Raw genomic sequence first — 16958 nt, forward strand, 5'->3', positions numbered from 1 at the left:
TAAAGTTTTAAAACACTCAAAAATACACTCTATTTTGAGATATAAGTACACAAGTACTAAAAATAACATATGTATGAGAATGAAAAACATCAAATTTAAGATGGAGGATCAAAATGGGGTAAATAAGGACTTAATGATATTTATAAAGTTTTGTTTTTTAAGTTCTAAAGTAAGTGTCCAGAAATTATTCTCAGTATCTTTTTGTGGTCTGAAATAATTTATGATCAAAATGAAAATTTTAAAGTAAATTTTTAAGAGCATGACTAGAATATAATGACTGAATTAAGTAGTATTTTTACTCTTTTTAAAAAATTTCAATATCGAGAGATACCATTTTTTTCTGCTAGTGTAAGACATGAGGATATAAAAACTATACTTTAGAAACTTTTTATATTTTTCCCCTTTATATCCTATAATTTCAAATATAGCCAAATCTGGTTTTACATACATACAAGCTTATAACAGTGGTAAGAATCTAAAGTACTTCCTTTTTTTAAAGGCAATAAATGGTAAAAGCAGCCAAAAAATAAACAGGCTTAAGCAAACAGCTATATTTGTCAGGTAGGAAAGAAAAACACAGAATCTAGTTTACCTCAGTTAAATGTTGGAACTCACTTTTAAAAGCCATGCAAATTGCCTAACACTATGGATAGAAAACAATTATTTTGACATATGTGAAGAAATGACAAGCCGAAGGTTTTAGAAAAGTAATAGATTTTTGCCCTGCGCTAAGTTCTAAACTCAAGCCCCAAGTTATGCAGGTAGAAACATTATCTACTCAGGTCCAGCTTCTTCCCTTGTACAGAGATGACTAATTCCTCTACCTGTAAAGTCAGACCAGGATGTATTTTTTTCCCCCCTAAAGATTTAAAATGTTTAACTATTTAACAACATATCTAAGAAATTTAGTGAATTCAAAAGTACACACACACACACACACACACACACACACACACAAAATCTTCTAATTCTACCAACCTCTTTGAAGATCATAACACATATTATTTCCAGACTTTCTTTTATACACATAAATGGAAAAATAAAAATATGATAAAACTACATAAAATAGGATGATAGGTATGAGGTGTCCAGAGAGAGCGTCCCAAAACTGATAGTCTCTTCCCTGCCCATTACAAGTAAGTTGAGAAACAAACCAAAAAAAGTAAAATAACTGCTGTTATTACTAACAGAAGCTCCAGGTATGCTGGACAAATGGGCTTGCTGAGAGCGAACCCAGAGGTGGGCCTGCCTTAGCACTACACAGGGGCACCCCGCACCCTGCAGCGGGGAGCCCCTGCACACCTTACTCCATCAAGAAGTAGATGAGATCACTCAGTGGCTGTGGACAGACTAGTGAGCTCCTACATGGACAAAGAGCATCAATAGGGCCAGTGAACTGCAAGCTTCCCCATCAGAAACATCATTCCATCATGAATGGAATGGATACAGGAGCAGGGGAAGTCAGATGACACTAATGGAACTCCCTCTCCAGGAAGGAAACCTCAGGAGAAAAGAAAATGTATTTCCCACTAATAGTGTGATCATATGAAATGTATCATTTCCTAACCTGCATTTCCACTTACCACAAAAATCTCTCCATATTCATAAATATATTTCTATACCACTATTTTTAATAGCTAAATAATGTACCATTACATACAGTGGCCACAGTGCTAATACAATCTAGTAAGAAGGTTATCAGCAAACTATGGTTTTAAATCTATCAGGTACCCAGTCTCTCTTCTTTGTTACATTCACTAAAATTGTATTGATACTCCACATAGAAGAAATTCAAAATTATTTAAAAATGTCAGGATTTCATGCTTAGGCCTTTCTATAGATGTTTCATAGCATAAATACTTTATCTTGTCTATTGTCTATCTCTGCCACCACGTCTCTCCCCCACTCCAACCCTCAACATGAATGTGCTCCATTATGGCAGGAATTTTTTGTTTTGTTTTATTCACTATTTTTATTTCAAGTAGATGCAACAGTATCAGGGCACAAAGTGCTCGCTAAGTACTTATTCAAAGAATGAATGATGCTGGTTGCTATCTACCATAGTCCATGTCCTATCTCCCTGGCACAATATTGCAATGTGGAAAACAATAATAGAGTTTCCAAGTATATGAACTATAAGAGCTTTTATGATGCCCTGTGTGTGCAAAGTTCTGGACCAGCAAGAGCTTCACTGCTGAGCAGAGAAACATCCAAGGCACTGCACAGGATTAACCTGCAATAGCAACACCGTGTGACTACAAAAGGCAAAAGCACTAGTGCACTTTATGAGACCCCAGTTCTCTTCTTGTTTTACTAAAGAGGAATGACGATACCTTTGGAGTCTCACAGGGAGGTAGGGTAAATGCAGAAGGAAGTGCCTCAAAAGGCAAAGCAAGACATGGAAAAAACCCAAGTGTCCTTTGATGGATGACTAGATAAAGATGTGCTATATATATATGTGTATATATGTGTGTGTGTATGTATATGTATATATGTATATATACATATACATATATGTATATACATACACACACACACACACACACACACACGATGGAATACTACTCAGGCATAAAAAACATAAATATTGCCATTTGTGACAACATGGATGGACCTTAAGGGAATTAGTCTAAGTGAATGAAGTAAGTCAGACAGAAAAGGACAAGAACTGATTTCACCCATGTGTGCAATATAAAACAAAAAGCAACAAATGAACAAACAAAATTTAACCAATTCATAGATACAGACAACAGACGGTGGTTTACCAGAGAAGAGGGGTGGCAAGGGGAGGACACAGAGGGCACAGGGGGTCAAATACAGGGTGATGGAAGGAGACCAGACTTTGAGTGGTGGGCACACAGTAGAGCAGCAATTTTCAAACATTTTCTGAGTGAGTATGATGCTGGCAGTGGGTTTGTCATATATTGCCTTTATAGTGTTTAGGTATGGTCCCTCTATTCCCCAGCAAGATTAGAAAAAGACAGGAATGTCCACTTTTACCTCTCTTACTTGATGTAGTACTGGAAGTCCCTAGCCATAGAAATCAACCTTTTTCTTCTCAAGGCACACATAACTAATTACTAAAATTCTGTGGCACACCAAAAAATATTTTGCTTATCTGGCCAAAAAAATAGGAATAATTTTGATTCATATACATGGGAAAACTACTGTGTTGGCTGTTGTCATTTTTTAATTTGACAATCTAGGTGGCAAAGAGGTCAGTGCCCCTGACTTAACACTCAGGTAGAGCATGTTTTAAAAATTCTTGTGGCACATCTGTTGAAAATCACTGCAATAGAGTACACAAATATTGTATTATAAAGCTGTACACCTAAAACTGACATTATGTTATTAACCAATATCACCCCTATAAATTAAAAAATAAAGAGAGACCCAGAAAGCTATCTCAGAAGCCACATGAGCCATGTGAGGACACCGCAAGATGATGACATCTATGAATCACAAAACTGGTTCTCACCAGACATCAAATCTGCCAGCACCTTGATTTTGGACTTCCCAGCCTCCAGACTGTGAGAAATAAGTATCTGTTGCTTATTTTTTTTTAAAGAGGGAGGCAAAGGACTTCTTGTACAGTGATACAAGAAGACAGGTGACTAATTTTATATCTTGAATCTAAAAAGCAAATCATATCTATTAAATGTGACTTTCCAACATCATGCTCATCTTTTCTCTTTGCTTACAGAGTTTTGTTTTTGCTATACAGATCTATCATTCTATTTTAAAATAGTATCTTCCAGCACAGTGTTTAGAACTACTTGAAGATTAAATATTTACCTATGTTCTCTTTTGTGTATATATATAGTTTCTCTTTTATGGGTAAACCCTTAATCTACTCGAGAATTTCGTTTAGCATATGGCATGAGGCAGGAAAAGTATTTTTATGAAATATTTCATTAATTCCAACATCTAAGAATATATCCTTTCCTCTTTGATCTCAGACCAGACTCATCAATTACCAAATTCTGACACACAATTTTGGTCATGTGATACACAATTAAATGTGAAGCCTATGCAATATCCCCAAAACCCTTTCAATAATTTCAAAACTATCTAGACAGAATATTTTTACTTGATTTAATCTTGTGAAAATTAGAAGTCCTGATTTGAATACTCTACCACTCAGAGTACTACTCCCTACAAATATAGGGCTCACGATTACTCTTTATAAAAAGTATAAAAACTGAACACTTTATAATAGCCTGCCAAAGGATTTCATTTTTCAAGTGAACAAAATAACAGTTAAATTATGTACTTATGAGCATTTTAAACTACTGGAAAAAGTTTAAATATTATAATTAACGACCATTCTTTTATAGCGTGTCACTTTGCCCAGTTTTGGAGCCTTATCTCACATTATGCGATGTCAAATGCACAGAATGGTAAGAGAGTTAAAAGAGCTCTCCTGGGGTCTACATGCTAAATTCCCAGGGTTTGGTGGGTGTAAGTCACAATATTTCATCACCAGGTTTTGATTACTGCATAAAGAGAGCCTCATATACCCAGTGAAATACTTCAGAAAGATTCTAACTATCATAAAGCAGCAGCCCATCAAAAAAGGCTCCCCCGCCACATAGTCCAGTATGTTCAACATACAGCTTTAAAAGGAATTCAAGTTTACCTATAAAACTTTTAATAAAATAGGCTCTATAAGTAATAAAAAAAATTAACTATATAGAACAGGAATGCCCACAAGAGATCTTTAAAGCTCCTCCAACTAGGTTTGGAAATAAAAACTCCTAACTGATCTACTTCCAACCATAACAGAGTATCTGGTACCAGATTTGCTATTCTATGAAAAACATGTATAAAAAAGGCCAAAATATATGAGGCAACTGTGTTCAAAAAATGAGTAACAGTTCAGGTCTGAGGTGTTTAAGGGAAAGAAAATATGAAGTGAACCTCACAACAGCCCCACCTTTCTGTCCAGGAACATTCTCCTGTCCTAACATAAGGAAACCAGCCCTAGCAGAGCAGCTGGGAGATAGACTAGATTTCTGAGCACATGCTCCTTGTTGATCAAGGGCTGCTCCTACCTCTCTCCCGCCACACACAAACACACAGAGTGAGGCTCTATGAGGACTAGCAGAAGTCACCTACTACGGGGCTCAAAGGTAGCACAGTGTGAGAGTCTCTGGAATTCCTGCCTGTTTTGAACTAAAATGTCTGTCCCCCACAAAATTCTTATATAGCTAACCCCCAAGTGTAGCTGTACTTGGAGACTGGGCCTCCAGCTAAGTCATTAAGTTAAAATGAGATCATAAGAATGGGGCCCTGCTATAGCAGCATTAAGAGTCCTGAGAAGAGACACCAGAAAGCTGTCTCTCATACATTCAAAGAGGTCCTGTGAGCGTACAGTGAGAAGGCAGCCATCTGCAACCTAGAAACCAACCCTGCTGCGACCTTGATCTTGAACTTCCACTTTCCAGAGCTGTGAGGAAATAAATTTCTGTTCTTTAAGCCATGAGTATATGGTATTTAGTTACGGGAGGCCAAGCAGACTAATACTCCATACCCAACTAGAGTAGAGAGAACATTTCAGACATTCTGTTGAAACCCTGAAGAGGCTGCACCTTAGGAGTAAAGGCCCCTTAGAATTTAGTTCAATATCAAAATAGGCCTACCTCACAAAAAAAAAAAAAAAAAAAAACCAAAAAAAGAAAACAAAACAAACCCAAGCCTGACAAAAACCTAAAAGATTCTCCAATAATTTAACTACCTGACAAAACTCAACACTCTTCAAAGGAAAGCAACATAACTAGCCTCCTTACAAAGAATAAACACAATGACCAGTATAATTTAAAAAATTACTAGATACACAAAAGTATCCGACAATCAAGATAAAAACATATAACTGTATAACCCAAATGTCAGAATTAGAAAAAAGTACTTTAAAGCTGGTATTATATATTTTTCCAAGAACTTAAAGCAAAAGGTGGTCATAATAAGTGAGTAGATGGTGAATGCTCAGAAGAGAAATGGAATTCATAGAAATGAAAAGGACAGGATCTAAACTAAAAATATTCACTGGATGAGCTTAAAAGCAGATTACAAGACTACAGAAACAGTGAACATGAAGAGAAGTTAATAAAAGTAATCAAATTTGAAAAACAGAGAAATAAAGATTAAAAAACTGAACAGAGCCTCAGTCTATTCGTTTTTTTAAACTGGCTATATAACAAATTATTGCAAATTAAGTGGTTCAAAACACCACCTGCTATTAGTTCGTACTTCTGTATTTCAAAATCTTGCATGGGTTCTACGCTCAAGGTATTACAAAGCTTGTTGCTGGGAGACTGATGCTATTAACTAAAACATGGTAACTAAACTCATGCATATTGGAATTATGTACTAAGTGAAGACTTCCTGTACGTTAAAGCAGAGTTTAAATCTTTCTTCAAATGTGCATGTAACTACCAAACACTAGAAATAATTTAGGAAAATATACACAGTATATTCTCTGAATACAATATATATTTATTAGACCAAATGTAAAACACAATCACATGGAAATTAATGATCAGGACATATATAATTAAGACTATGATAGAAGGCAATATAAAAATGTATTATAATTAGGATACTACATATTAGTATCTTGGGATATGACTAAAGCAATGCTTAGATCTTAAAGGAAAAATAATTTTTACATATTAATAAGAAGAAAACAATTATTTTTACACCTTAAAATTACAGGAGAACTGGGAAAACTGGCAAAAAAAATTTTAGAACAGAAATAAGCTAGAAAATGAAAAGCAAGTAAATGAGTCGAATTCATTGTGGTATCTAACAGGAAACCACAGCTGACAGCTTTTCTTAAAAATATAAAAATGTTCTTTCTTTGGGCCAATTTATGATAAACTAAAAATTGTTTGAAAATGTAGGTGAGCCCATTTTTTCTAATTTATAATTCACACGTGTTTACACTATTAAAATAATGGTATACACATTAAATTTCTACACCATACAATTCTTATGTAGTTAAATTGAGATTAAAATATTTAAATGCCCAATAACTCAACCTGATAGATTCAAAATATTTTTCACCTGCTTCCCTGAGTCCAATGACAACAACTATAATTAGTACTCTAGAGTGTTGGGTTTAACACATTTCTCATTTAATCCTCCTCCTCATTTAATGTTTTGATTTGTTTGGGTAAATTTTTATTGCTGCAAATCTGCAGTTTACTCTGGGGAAGGCAGTTTAACATAAATTTTACTTTAAAATATGCTGTTCATTATTTCCTACAATAAAAACCTACTTACAGCTCTGAGTACTGAATTATAGGTAACAGTTTAATTTAAAACAACAACAACTAACAGCTTCAAAGCATTTTGCATATGCTAAATGTCAATCCAATGAAGTAAGAATTCCTCATTTTAAAAATCAGGAAACTGAGACACAGAAAGTAAATAGCACAAAGTCATACAGCCAGTAAGTGGTAAAAACAGGAATTTCAATCTGAGCAGTCTGTCTCAGTGTACATTCCCTAAGTTTAAATACTATATTAAACTGCCTCTTGGATGCAATTTTTGTTCAAAACTGCTAAATTTACCCTTCCCAACAAGTTGGTTTTCAGTTTCCCTATACACGAACATTTTAAACATACTGATTAGGATAAATATAAGTTCAACTCTTGTTTATAAGGAAAGAACCAGCCAGAATGCCATGATTAACTTCACTTATTACATCATCTAAAAACATATATATTTAAGAGCTTTTGTTCTGGTTGAATACAGAAGAGTGACTGCAGCTGTTTTTTCATTTCACATGTCACCACCAACATTTTCGGAGAGTTGGGCAAATGAGATAGATAGGAAGGAGGTGCAGGATCAAAAAAAAAAACACAACAAAATTACCTGTTACTGCCTTTTAATATTGTAAATCATCTATTAAAAGGCAAAAGGTCTAGGGCCATCCTTATATTCCTGCAAGTTCACTTTCTTCTTGGCTAATACTTCCAAGAGGCCTGCTATAATCCTGTTACATGAGAGTTATACCCCCTCCCAACTTCAAAAAAACAAACAAACCCGGCCTCTCATTTTCATAACACACTTACAGTAGAAAACAAGGCAGAAGCATAAATGTAGTAGGTATAATTTGTGCTGAAACAGACTTATCAGAAAGCTTCATGTGTAAGACATTTACCCATAGCTGGAGAAAAATGAGTCTCCAAAGTACCCATAACCATGCCAAAATGTCACAGATGGAAAATCAAAAGTTGTTAGACTGGGCAGGTGATCACATGACCTCTATAGACTTGAAATCCTTATGCACACTCTGTGAGCACATGCAGAGTACACACATCACCCATTAAAAAATGAAGACCTGCGTTCTCTACACCCAGCTCTGAAATTTACTTACTAGCTTAAATTAAGGTCTCTAGGTAGTTCATCTCAGCTCTGAATCAAATCTGAACCCATGTGCTCATTTGTAAAATGAAGGCTACAATGGCTGCCAGGCTTAAAAGTGTTGTAGAAATTAAATGAAAAGAAAAAGGGATGAAAGGCTAAACAGAATCTTCCGAAAAGAGGACATTCATTTGGTGAATAAATATATTTAAAGGTGGTGCCCAACAGCAACAGTAATCAGATAAATACATTTTAAAACCACAATGAGATACCACTAAAATGGCTAAAATTCTTAAAACTGTACCGCCACATACTGACAAATTTCTGAATGAAACTAAAATAATACGAGCTAAATATAAGTTCAGAATGTTAATAATCTTCAGGGTGTGATGTCTGATACACTGACCTTGTTAGGTTCAATCCCTATACTAAATACAAATATGCATTCGTTATCAAATGTGAAAATTAATGTGCTCCCATATATAATGTGCACACATGTTTTTGTGTGCACCATACATGGGATTATTATACACATGGTACGTAATCATTATACCCATATATAAAGCCCATCCTTATTTTTTCCTCAAAAATTTGGGCAAAAAACTGCACATTACATACAGCACAGTACTGTAATAAATGAAATCTCAACTAAAATTGGGGTTCGGAAGACCTGTAGAGGGAGCTCTCACACCCCCATTCATGTCAATTACCTCCAACAAGCAGCCCACCTCCAACAGGAAGGTTTCTCTACTTGACTACTCTGGCAAGAGATTTTCAACAAGCCCAGCCAATGGGAAACACCACAATTCTGCCAGTAAGAAGCCATCATCACCCTAAACTACTTTCCACCAATGAACTTTCACTTTTCTTTTCCTAGTGACTTTTTTGCCCCCCTTTCCTATATAAGTCTTCCATTTTGCATAACTCCTCTTAGTATCTCTGTGCTTTGCTAGATGGGATGCTGCCTAACTGATGAATTGTTTAGTAAGGCCAATGAAATGTTCAAATTTACTCAGCTGAATTTTTTTTAACACAAGTAACAGAGCCTAAAAAGGCAATAACGTTAAAATAAAAAAGATCTACCCCTTCAACTTTAGTACTAGTAGGAAAACCAAAACACTGAGTGTGCTAGATCTCTTTAAGTATTTAAGCATAGCTTTTAGAAGCGAATGTTAAGATAATTCATCTATTACATATGAGAGCAAAAGAAGCTGCTCCAGATAATAAAAGTCCCTTTTAGCTCAATGAACTAAAATTGAGTCACTACATTACTCAAAATGCAAACTAAAACTGATAAACAAGTGCTTCATGTGACTGTATTTACTAAGGGAAAGTTTGTGAGTTTTCAGTTACAGAAAAATTTCAGTAACAATTTTTTAATTCTATATGCTACCATTTAAAAATTATACTAAACAATAGGGATATTATACATAATAAAATTTTAAAATCATTCATCATTTTCCTTTATGCTTTTGTAAGAGACCTATTAAGTGTAACTTCTGAGGTTCATTAAAAGCTAGGCTTCTAACTACTTCCCTGGCTCTTCAATTTTCAACATTCCTTAACTAAAGGAAACTAAAACAAGTCCTTTTTGAATGGAACGGTCATAGCTGTCACAAACAGGTGTCAGTAGTAAAAAATGTTGTGTTCCACAGGGTGTCACAGGAAGAGAGAGGTGCTTACCCCTTAAGCATAGGAATTTATAGGTCTATTAAGAAAATGACATAAGGGTAGCCTAGAAGATGGGAACAGTATTCATTACTCCAAAGGAAGACCTGAAAATGCCAATAAGCCAGTGTGAACCTCAGTGCTAAAAAGGAAGGATAAGGAAAAGAATGTTTGGGCAATACCAAAATACTTCAGGTTTCTAGAAACAATATTCTCACCAATGTTGCTGACTGGCTGTTTAAAATAGGGAAAAAAATGCAAGCAAAACTACTTTTGAAAATTTTGTAAAAAATGAAAAGTATAAAAACCAAGGTGGGGAGGGAGAAGGCTAGATTTGGACACACAAGGCAATTGAGAAGGGGGAAAATAATAGGAGATAAATGATATATCTTTAAGTTTTGTTTTGATATCTGGGTGATAGATGATAGAAATATAAGTTATCAAATGACTGGTGTTTAATAGTCTAGTCAACATACTTAAAAAAAAGATGTAGTCTTTTAACATTAAGAATACCTCTGAAGTCCCTTCATGTAAGCAAACAAACAACAAAGCAGCACAGAGACGTACCCACCTAAGTACACTGCTATCATATTATTATATCATATATTCACTTGTAGAAAAATCATCTTCTTGCTCTCTTGCCTTATTTTCAAACTAAAATCTAAGTAAACTTAGAATTAAATGTTATTATCAAGGAGTAAAAATGAATGGTTTAAATAACATCAGTTCATATGAAACAAAATATCAATTATAATATTTTTTCTCTTAAATCCTAAAGAGCCTAAAAGAAATTCCCTTTTAGGATTTGACCAATCTGATCAAAAACTGGTATGAAAGAACAAAGGCCAAAAACAGGTAAGACTATCAAAATGAAGAAAAACAAGACAGGGGACTTGCTCTACCACTTATAAAGGTCAATGAGATCAGAATGCGGTACTGGTACACAATAGCTAAAGAGAACAGTGTAGAAAACAGAAAGCACAGATACAGGCCTCATAAAAGGAAGTGCTGTATGAAGTGGAGAGTCCTCCAAAGTAGTGGAGAAAAAGTAGACAATTCAGTAAATGGTGATTAGATAAACTGATCACTGTCTATTGTCAATTGACTATCAAATCAAATCCTTCCTGGGACCTTACATAAAGACCGAGTCCTGGTAGATTAAAGACCTAACTGTGAAAATCAAAACTTTAATGAAACTTTCAGAATAAAATATGACAAAATCCTTATAAATTCATGTTAGAGACAGAATTCCTAAACAAGGAAAATAAAATCAAGGGAGAAGGATGATATCACTAAATTAAAACAAATTCCTTTTTTAATTTCATTTTCAAAAAAAATTTTATTGTTCAAGTACAGTTGTTTCCATTTTCCCACCACTGTTTTCTTATCAATAAAGGATATCAGAAACTTGTAAAAAGAAACAAACAACTGAGATATATATTAGCAATTTTTATAACCAATGAAAGATTGGTAGAGAACGTATTCGGGACACCAAAAATCAAGAAAAAATAATCCTACAAAGTAAAAATAATGAGGCAATTTATAGTAAAAGAAAATGGAATGACCAAGAAATATATGAAAAGATGCTAAACTTCATTAGCAATGAAGTTGAAATAAAATGAAAACAATGCCCTATTTCACACCCATCACACTGGTATAATTTAAAACTCTGACAATGCCCAGTGTTAACGAGAACATCGATTAACAGGGACTTCTACTGCTGGTGGGACTAAAATCTCCTACAAACACTTAAAAGGGTAATTCTGCTATCTAAAAATCAGTATTTTGCAACTTTGCACTATCCACACTTTTAATAAGGAATTAAGGTTATTAAAAAGGAAATAAGGAATCTTCAAGGTACAATCCTTGGAGAATCTCTCAGTCATGCAAACAAGAAAACATGGATAAGAATTTTCACTGCAATACTGTCTGCAGAAGCAAAACACTGGAAAAAATTTCATGTCCATTAACAGGGGAGTCAATAAAAAATACGGCATATTCATATAGTGTAATACCACATAGGTCTTAAAATTAATGAAGGAGAGCTAAAACTATCACAAAAAATGCTGAATGACAAGTTGCAAGTGAAATGCAAACAAAACACTTTTTATGAAGTTTAAGAACATGCAAAACTATGTAGTATACTTGTATGTAGAGTACATTCAGTTGACCCTCGAACAATATTGGTTTGAACTGCATGGGTCCCCTTGTATGAAGATTTTTTTTTCCACTGGCAATTTGAAAGAACTTGCAGATGAACCACAAAGCCTAAAACAGATGACATAATCTTACAGTACTGATAAACATTTTACAGTACTGTAAATGTATTTTCTCATGATTTTTTTTTTGGTTAAAGATTTTATTTATTTATTTTTAGAAAGAGGGGAAGGGAAGGAGGGAGAGAGAGAGGGAGAGGAACATCAATCAGTTCCTCTTGCATGTCCCCAACCAGAGACCAGGCCCACAACCCAGGCATGTGCCCTGACCGGGAATGGATCTGACGACCTTTCAGTTAGCAGGACAACGCCCAAATGACTGAGCCATAGAAGTCACGGCTCCTTATGATTTTCTCAATAACACTTTTTCCCTCTAGTTTACTTTAGGGTAAAAATACAGTATATAATACATATACAAAAATGTGTTAATTGACTATGTTATCAGTCAAGCTTCTGGTCAACAGTAGAGTATTAGTACTTATGTTTAGGGTGAGTCATAGAAGGATTTTTGACTGTGCCGTGGGTCAATTTTCCTAACCCTCATGTTGTTCAAGGGTCAACGGTGTATGATAAAATAGAGTTTTTCATTTTTTGGAGTGTTTAAATCTGAGAAGGGAGGCAAATGAATAGGACAGAACCTCACTGTGTTCAAGAATTGACTTTAGTACATAAATGTTATAAATCTGAACATGTAAAATAAATCTTCATTACTGAAGTGCTATCAAAACCTATTTTTATATTAAGGTTTCTTATAAAGTAAAATAAATAAAATGAAATAAAAGTCCCAAGCTACCTCATTGTCAAATTCTAACAGAACACAAGACAAAGACACAATACAACACATTCAAATTTCACTTGGAAAGTCTCTTTTTAAGATAAAAGTTCACACTTCAATCCACTGTGCCAGAATTTTACAGAGGTAGAATTTGAGGTCAGCTCTGTGGGACACAGGTAAACATATCTTTAAGGAAGGAGATAAAAAGGTTGCTGGGGAAAAAAAGTCTATGAGTGAATATTAAATGGCAGAGGCAGAACCTGGCAAGAAAGACTGCCTGGACCAGGTAAGGAGAAAATAAGATGTGCAAATAAGAACTGGAGTTAGGGAGCAGAACAGACAGGTTTTAAGTGAGGAATCAATGTAGTAAAACTAGAAAAATTGGTACAGAATATAAGGAAATGACATTCCTTTTCACACTAACCACTAAATCTTCCTACTGTGGCTCTGTCCCCCATGTTTTACTTTCGCCTTGGAATGGCCTAAGAAGACTGCACCAACCAGGCTCCACATCAGGAACCCTACATTCCCCTTTAAGATGCTGGGGTATGTGTATTTTTCTTTCTTCCTCAGCGCAGCTTCAAAGGAGTTTTACTTAACAAAAAATAAATCCAGACTTAAATAAATCCAATAATTTATTGAGTTTATTGAATTTAAAGAGTTCTAATGCTTCCATTCCTAGCATACACCAACCTGGGTTTGTCGGTTCTGACTCTGAAAAAAATAAGAACTTCCTAGCCTTTGGCCTGTTTCCATTTGACAAGTCATATACCATCATCAACTTATGAATACCTTCTTAGGCATTTTGACCTACTACAGCTTTTTCTCTGAATCTGAGTAGAGAATTTCTTCCTGAAATAAATGACGTCAGGAAGACGGCTCACCCGCAGGTGAGACTCTATATGGACCAAAGGAATGTAGTTTCATCTTTAAAGCTCCTTAACTATAAAATGACCATATCATACCTATAATAAGAGGTAAAGTTACTTCCTGCACGTAGAAGTACTGTCTGAAAAGTGGGGGAGAAAAAGTGGGGGAGAGTGTCAACACCTTTACAGAAAGAATGAGTCTGCCTGGAAGTTCTTTTCAGGGACAATGCCTGTTTTAAATAAAGGAACATGTAAATAAAGTGTGTCATATATTTCTAGTACTATACTCATCACAATATTTGACCACTTCCTTTTTATGTGTGTATGTGTCTTCCATTAGACTGAGTTCCCTGAGAGCAGGAATTCAGTCCATTTATTGAACTTTTGTGTCCCCGGAACTTAATACAATGTCTGACACACAATAATCATTCAATGCATATTTGTTGAATGAAAGGTGAACAAAGATATGAGAAAAAGGTAACAGTAAAAATCTGACTGAATCAAAGAGAATAAGTGACACAGACAATGATGTGGCACAGGTACATTCTTGCGACATCACAAGTTAAATAATGACTTGCTTGCATGACTTAACTATTTCAAACTAAAAGGAGCTTTAACCCTGGTTGGTGTGGCTCAGTGAATTGTGTGCCAGCCTGCAAACCAAAGGGTCACCAGTTCAATTCCCAGTCAGGGCACATGCCTGGGTTGTGGGCAGGCACACCAGAGGCAACCACACATTGATGTTTCTTTCCCTTCCTTTCTCCCTCCCTTCCCCTCTCTCTAAAAAAAATAGTATTCTTTTTTTTAAAAAGGAGCTTTAAGTTATGAAAAATGCACTATATAATTTTCCTTCTGTGATAATGGCTAAAGGATAATTTAAACTCCTGGGTATTTCATTCCACTTTTTCTACTAATTTCATTCACTTGTCTAAAAGAAGGTACACATGGACCTCAACCAAATTCATTCTTTCACCTTTAAACTGCCTGTTGGATATTGACTTAGTCATACTTGAGTTAAATAAGTACTTGAAGCTTTGTTTAATGACATTGCCCATGAAATAATCTACACACAGCAGTATTTATAAGTCTGAACAGCACTGCCTCTTTTACTACATTGGTACTAACCTGTGATCCACTAAACCAGGCAGGTATCTCAGAAGCCACTGAAGGTTTAGAAAAGCTAAACAGGAAGAGTAACTCAGGGTACTTATACAAGTTTTCAACCAAAAAACAATGGGCTTCCAGTAAAGATTTTCCTTGAAGAAAAAGTTCCACAGGTTTTAAATTTGAAAAGCATTTGTCTTTTCTATTTTACCTTTCTATTTTATTTTACTAGGTCAAAATGAAAAGTCACTCCAGCAATAAAAAAATACAAGTCTTGCTGCGATAAAGGAAACCATCATTAGGTGTTTGAAAAGCAGAAGCTTCCTAGATTTATGCCAATCATTTGCATTAAGCTACCAAGAAAAAGAAGTTGAGCAAAATTATGGAAATATATATTTGAAGACTGCTCTCTGGGAATGGAAGCGACTTATACATTATATTTAACTTTTGAACATGCTTTTGGAATCACATAATATATCAAAATTGGGCCCTTTCTAGTCTCCTTATAATTAGAAAACTGTAACTATGAAACAGGTGACACTGTCTGTGAATTATCTGTGAATGTGAAGTATCTGTTTGCCTCTGGTGCTTTTCAGCCATGCATTTTTTCATTCCACGAAGACCTAAAACTCTACCTAGGGTTCTGTAAACTATTACTACAAAAAATAAAAAACAAGTTCTCTTATCTCGTCCATCCTTTTCTCACTTAATAGTCACTGAGACAAAGGCGCTCTTACAACTCCAATAAATAAATATTATTTGTTCTGGACTGTTTTGACACCCTCGGGTTTTCGTTTTCATACCCCAAGACATTTCACAGCACTTGCTCCATCCATGGATATAGAGTAACACCTTCAACCACTGTAAATAAATCTTGAAGCTATGCTATCAGGGCTTGAGTAAATTTGTCTATAGGTTCCTCCTACTGAATGGAGGCAAGTCAAGGTCTCTAGTGCTGGGCTGCCCTAGACAGCAGAGTCTCCACTTCTGCATCATCTCCTAAAAGGGCGGGGATTGCTTAACCAGCTCTAGGGAGAGCAGAAAGTTTATACCGTGAACTTCCCAACTGCTTTATTTGCCCAGTCTCCAGCAAGCCCCAGGTTCTTCTTCCCCAGCCTGAGGGGAATGGCCTTTTTTTGGGATCCCCAATCTCGGGGGGCAGAAAGCACTCTCCAGGGCGAAGTGACCCTCCCAGCCGGCGAGGCAGCGGCGCCGCCCCCTTTCTCTCTTCCTTTGCTTTGGCATTCCAGTTCTGGGAGTTGCCACCTCCACTTTCCAGCGACACAAACAGCAGCCCGGCCCGGGAACCAGCACTTACCCACGTCTTGTTCGAAGGGGTTGACAGCGAACAGAGGCATTTCGCCGACAGGCGAGCCCTAGTCGCTGCGGTCAGGCTGACACAGCTGCTCCAGGTTAGCTGACCCGCGGCCGCGCCTTCCTAGATGGCTCAGCTTCCTTGGAGTCCACCTACTTCCGCCACCGCACCTGCCCCAATCCTGCCTGACACGCCAGCTCCGGATCTACACTCCGCCCTCGATTGTGCCCCAGCAGCGAGGTCCCGCCAGCCGTGGGCACCCCCTCAGCACCCCTGTCCCTGCTGCCTGCCGGGAGGAAGAAACAGCCCCTGTTCTAGGCCCCGTATGGGTCAGGCGTTCGCCGCGGGCGCCTTTCCATTGCTGTAGGACCCCGGCAAGCTAAGGCGTGGGGGGACCTTCGGAGGCCGGAAGTTGTCGCGCCTAAAACTGGGCAGCTCCAGAGGCCTGGAGCTACGGTGCCTGCGACGGCATTGTAGGGTACACAGTTGTCCCGGGTTTTGCGTGCGGAACTGTGGGGTCAAATGGCTAAATAATTGGTTCCAAAGCGGCAGGCTGGGTTCCTCCAAGTGGCCGTGGGCCCGCTGTTACATTCTTGTCATGGCCCTGTTGCCTAGAAATGGGTGGAGCCTCAGCATAGAGG

At 36.5% G+C, this 16958-nt stretch overlaps 1 protein-coding gene across 3 annotated transcripts in view; it reads right to left on the minus strand.

Moving 5' to 3' along the window:
• Positions 1–16512, minus strand: part of STAM2 (signal transducing adaptor molecule 2) — a 44354-nt gene extending 27842 nt beyond the window's left edge. For all 3 annotated transcript variants that reach the window (XM_054562691.1, XM_054562690.1, XM_054562689.1), the window contains exon 1: positions 16321–16512. In XM_054562691.1, the coding sequence (XP_054418666.1) occupies positions 16321–16360 (40 nt within the window). In that variant the 5' untranslated portion in view covers positions 16361–16512. The remainder of the gene's footprint in view (positions 1–16320) is intronic.
• Positions 16513–16958: the final 446 nt, after the last annotated feature.

This window comes from Pteronotus mesoamericanus, unplaced genomic scaffold (assembly GCF_021234165.1).
Source record: "Pteronotus mesoamericanus isolate MK-2021 breed Mesoamerican mustached bat unplaced genomic scaffold, CSHL_Meso_final scaffold_651, whole genome shotgun sequence".
In the NCBI taxonomy this organism is placed as follows: Eukaryota; Metazoa; Chordata; class Mammalia; order Chiroptera; family Mormoopidae; genus Pteronotus; species Pteronotus mesoamericanus.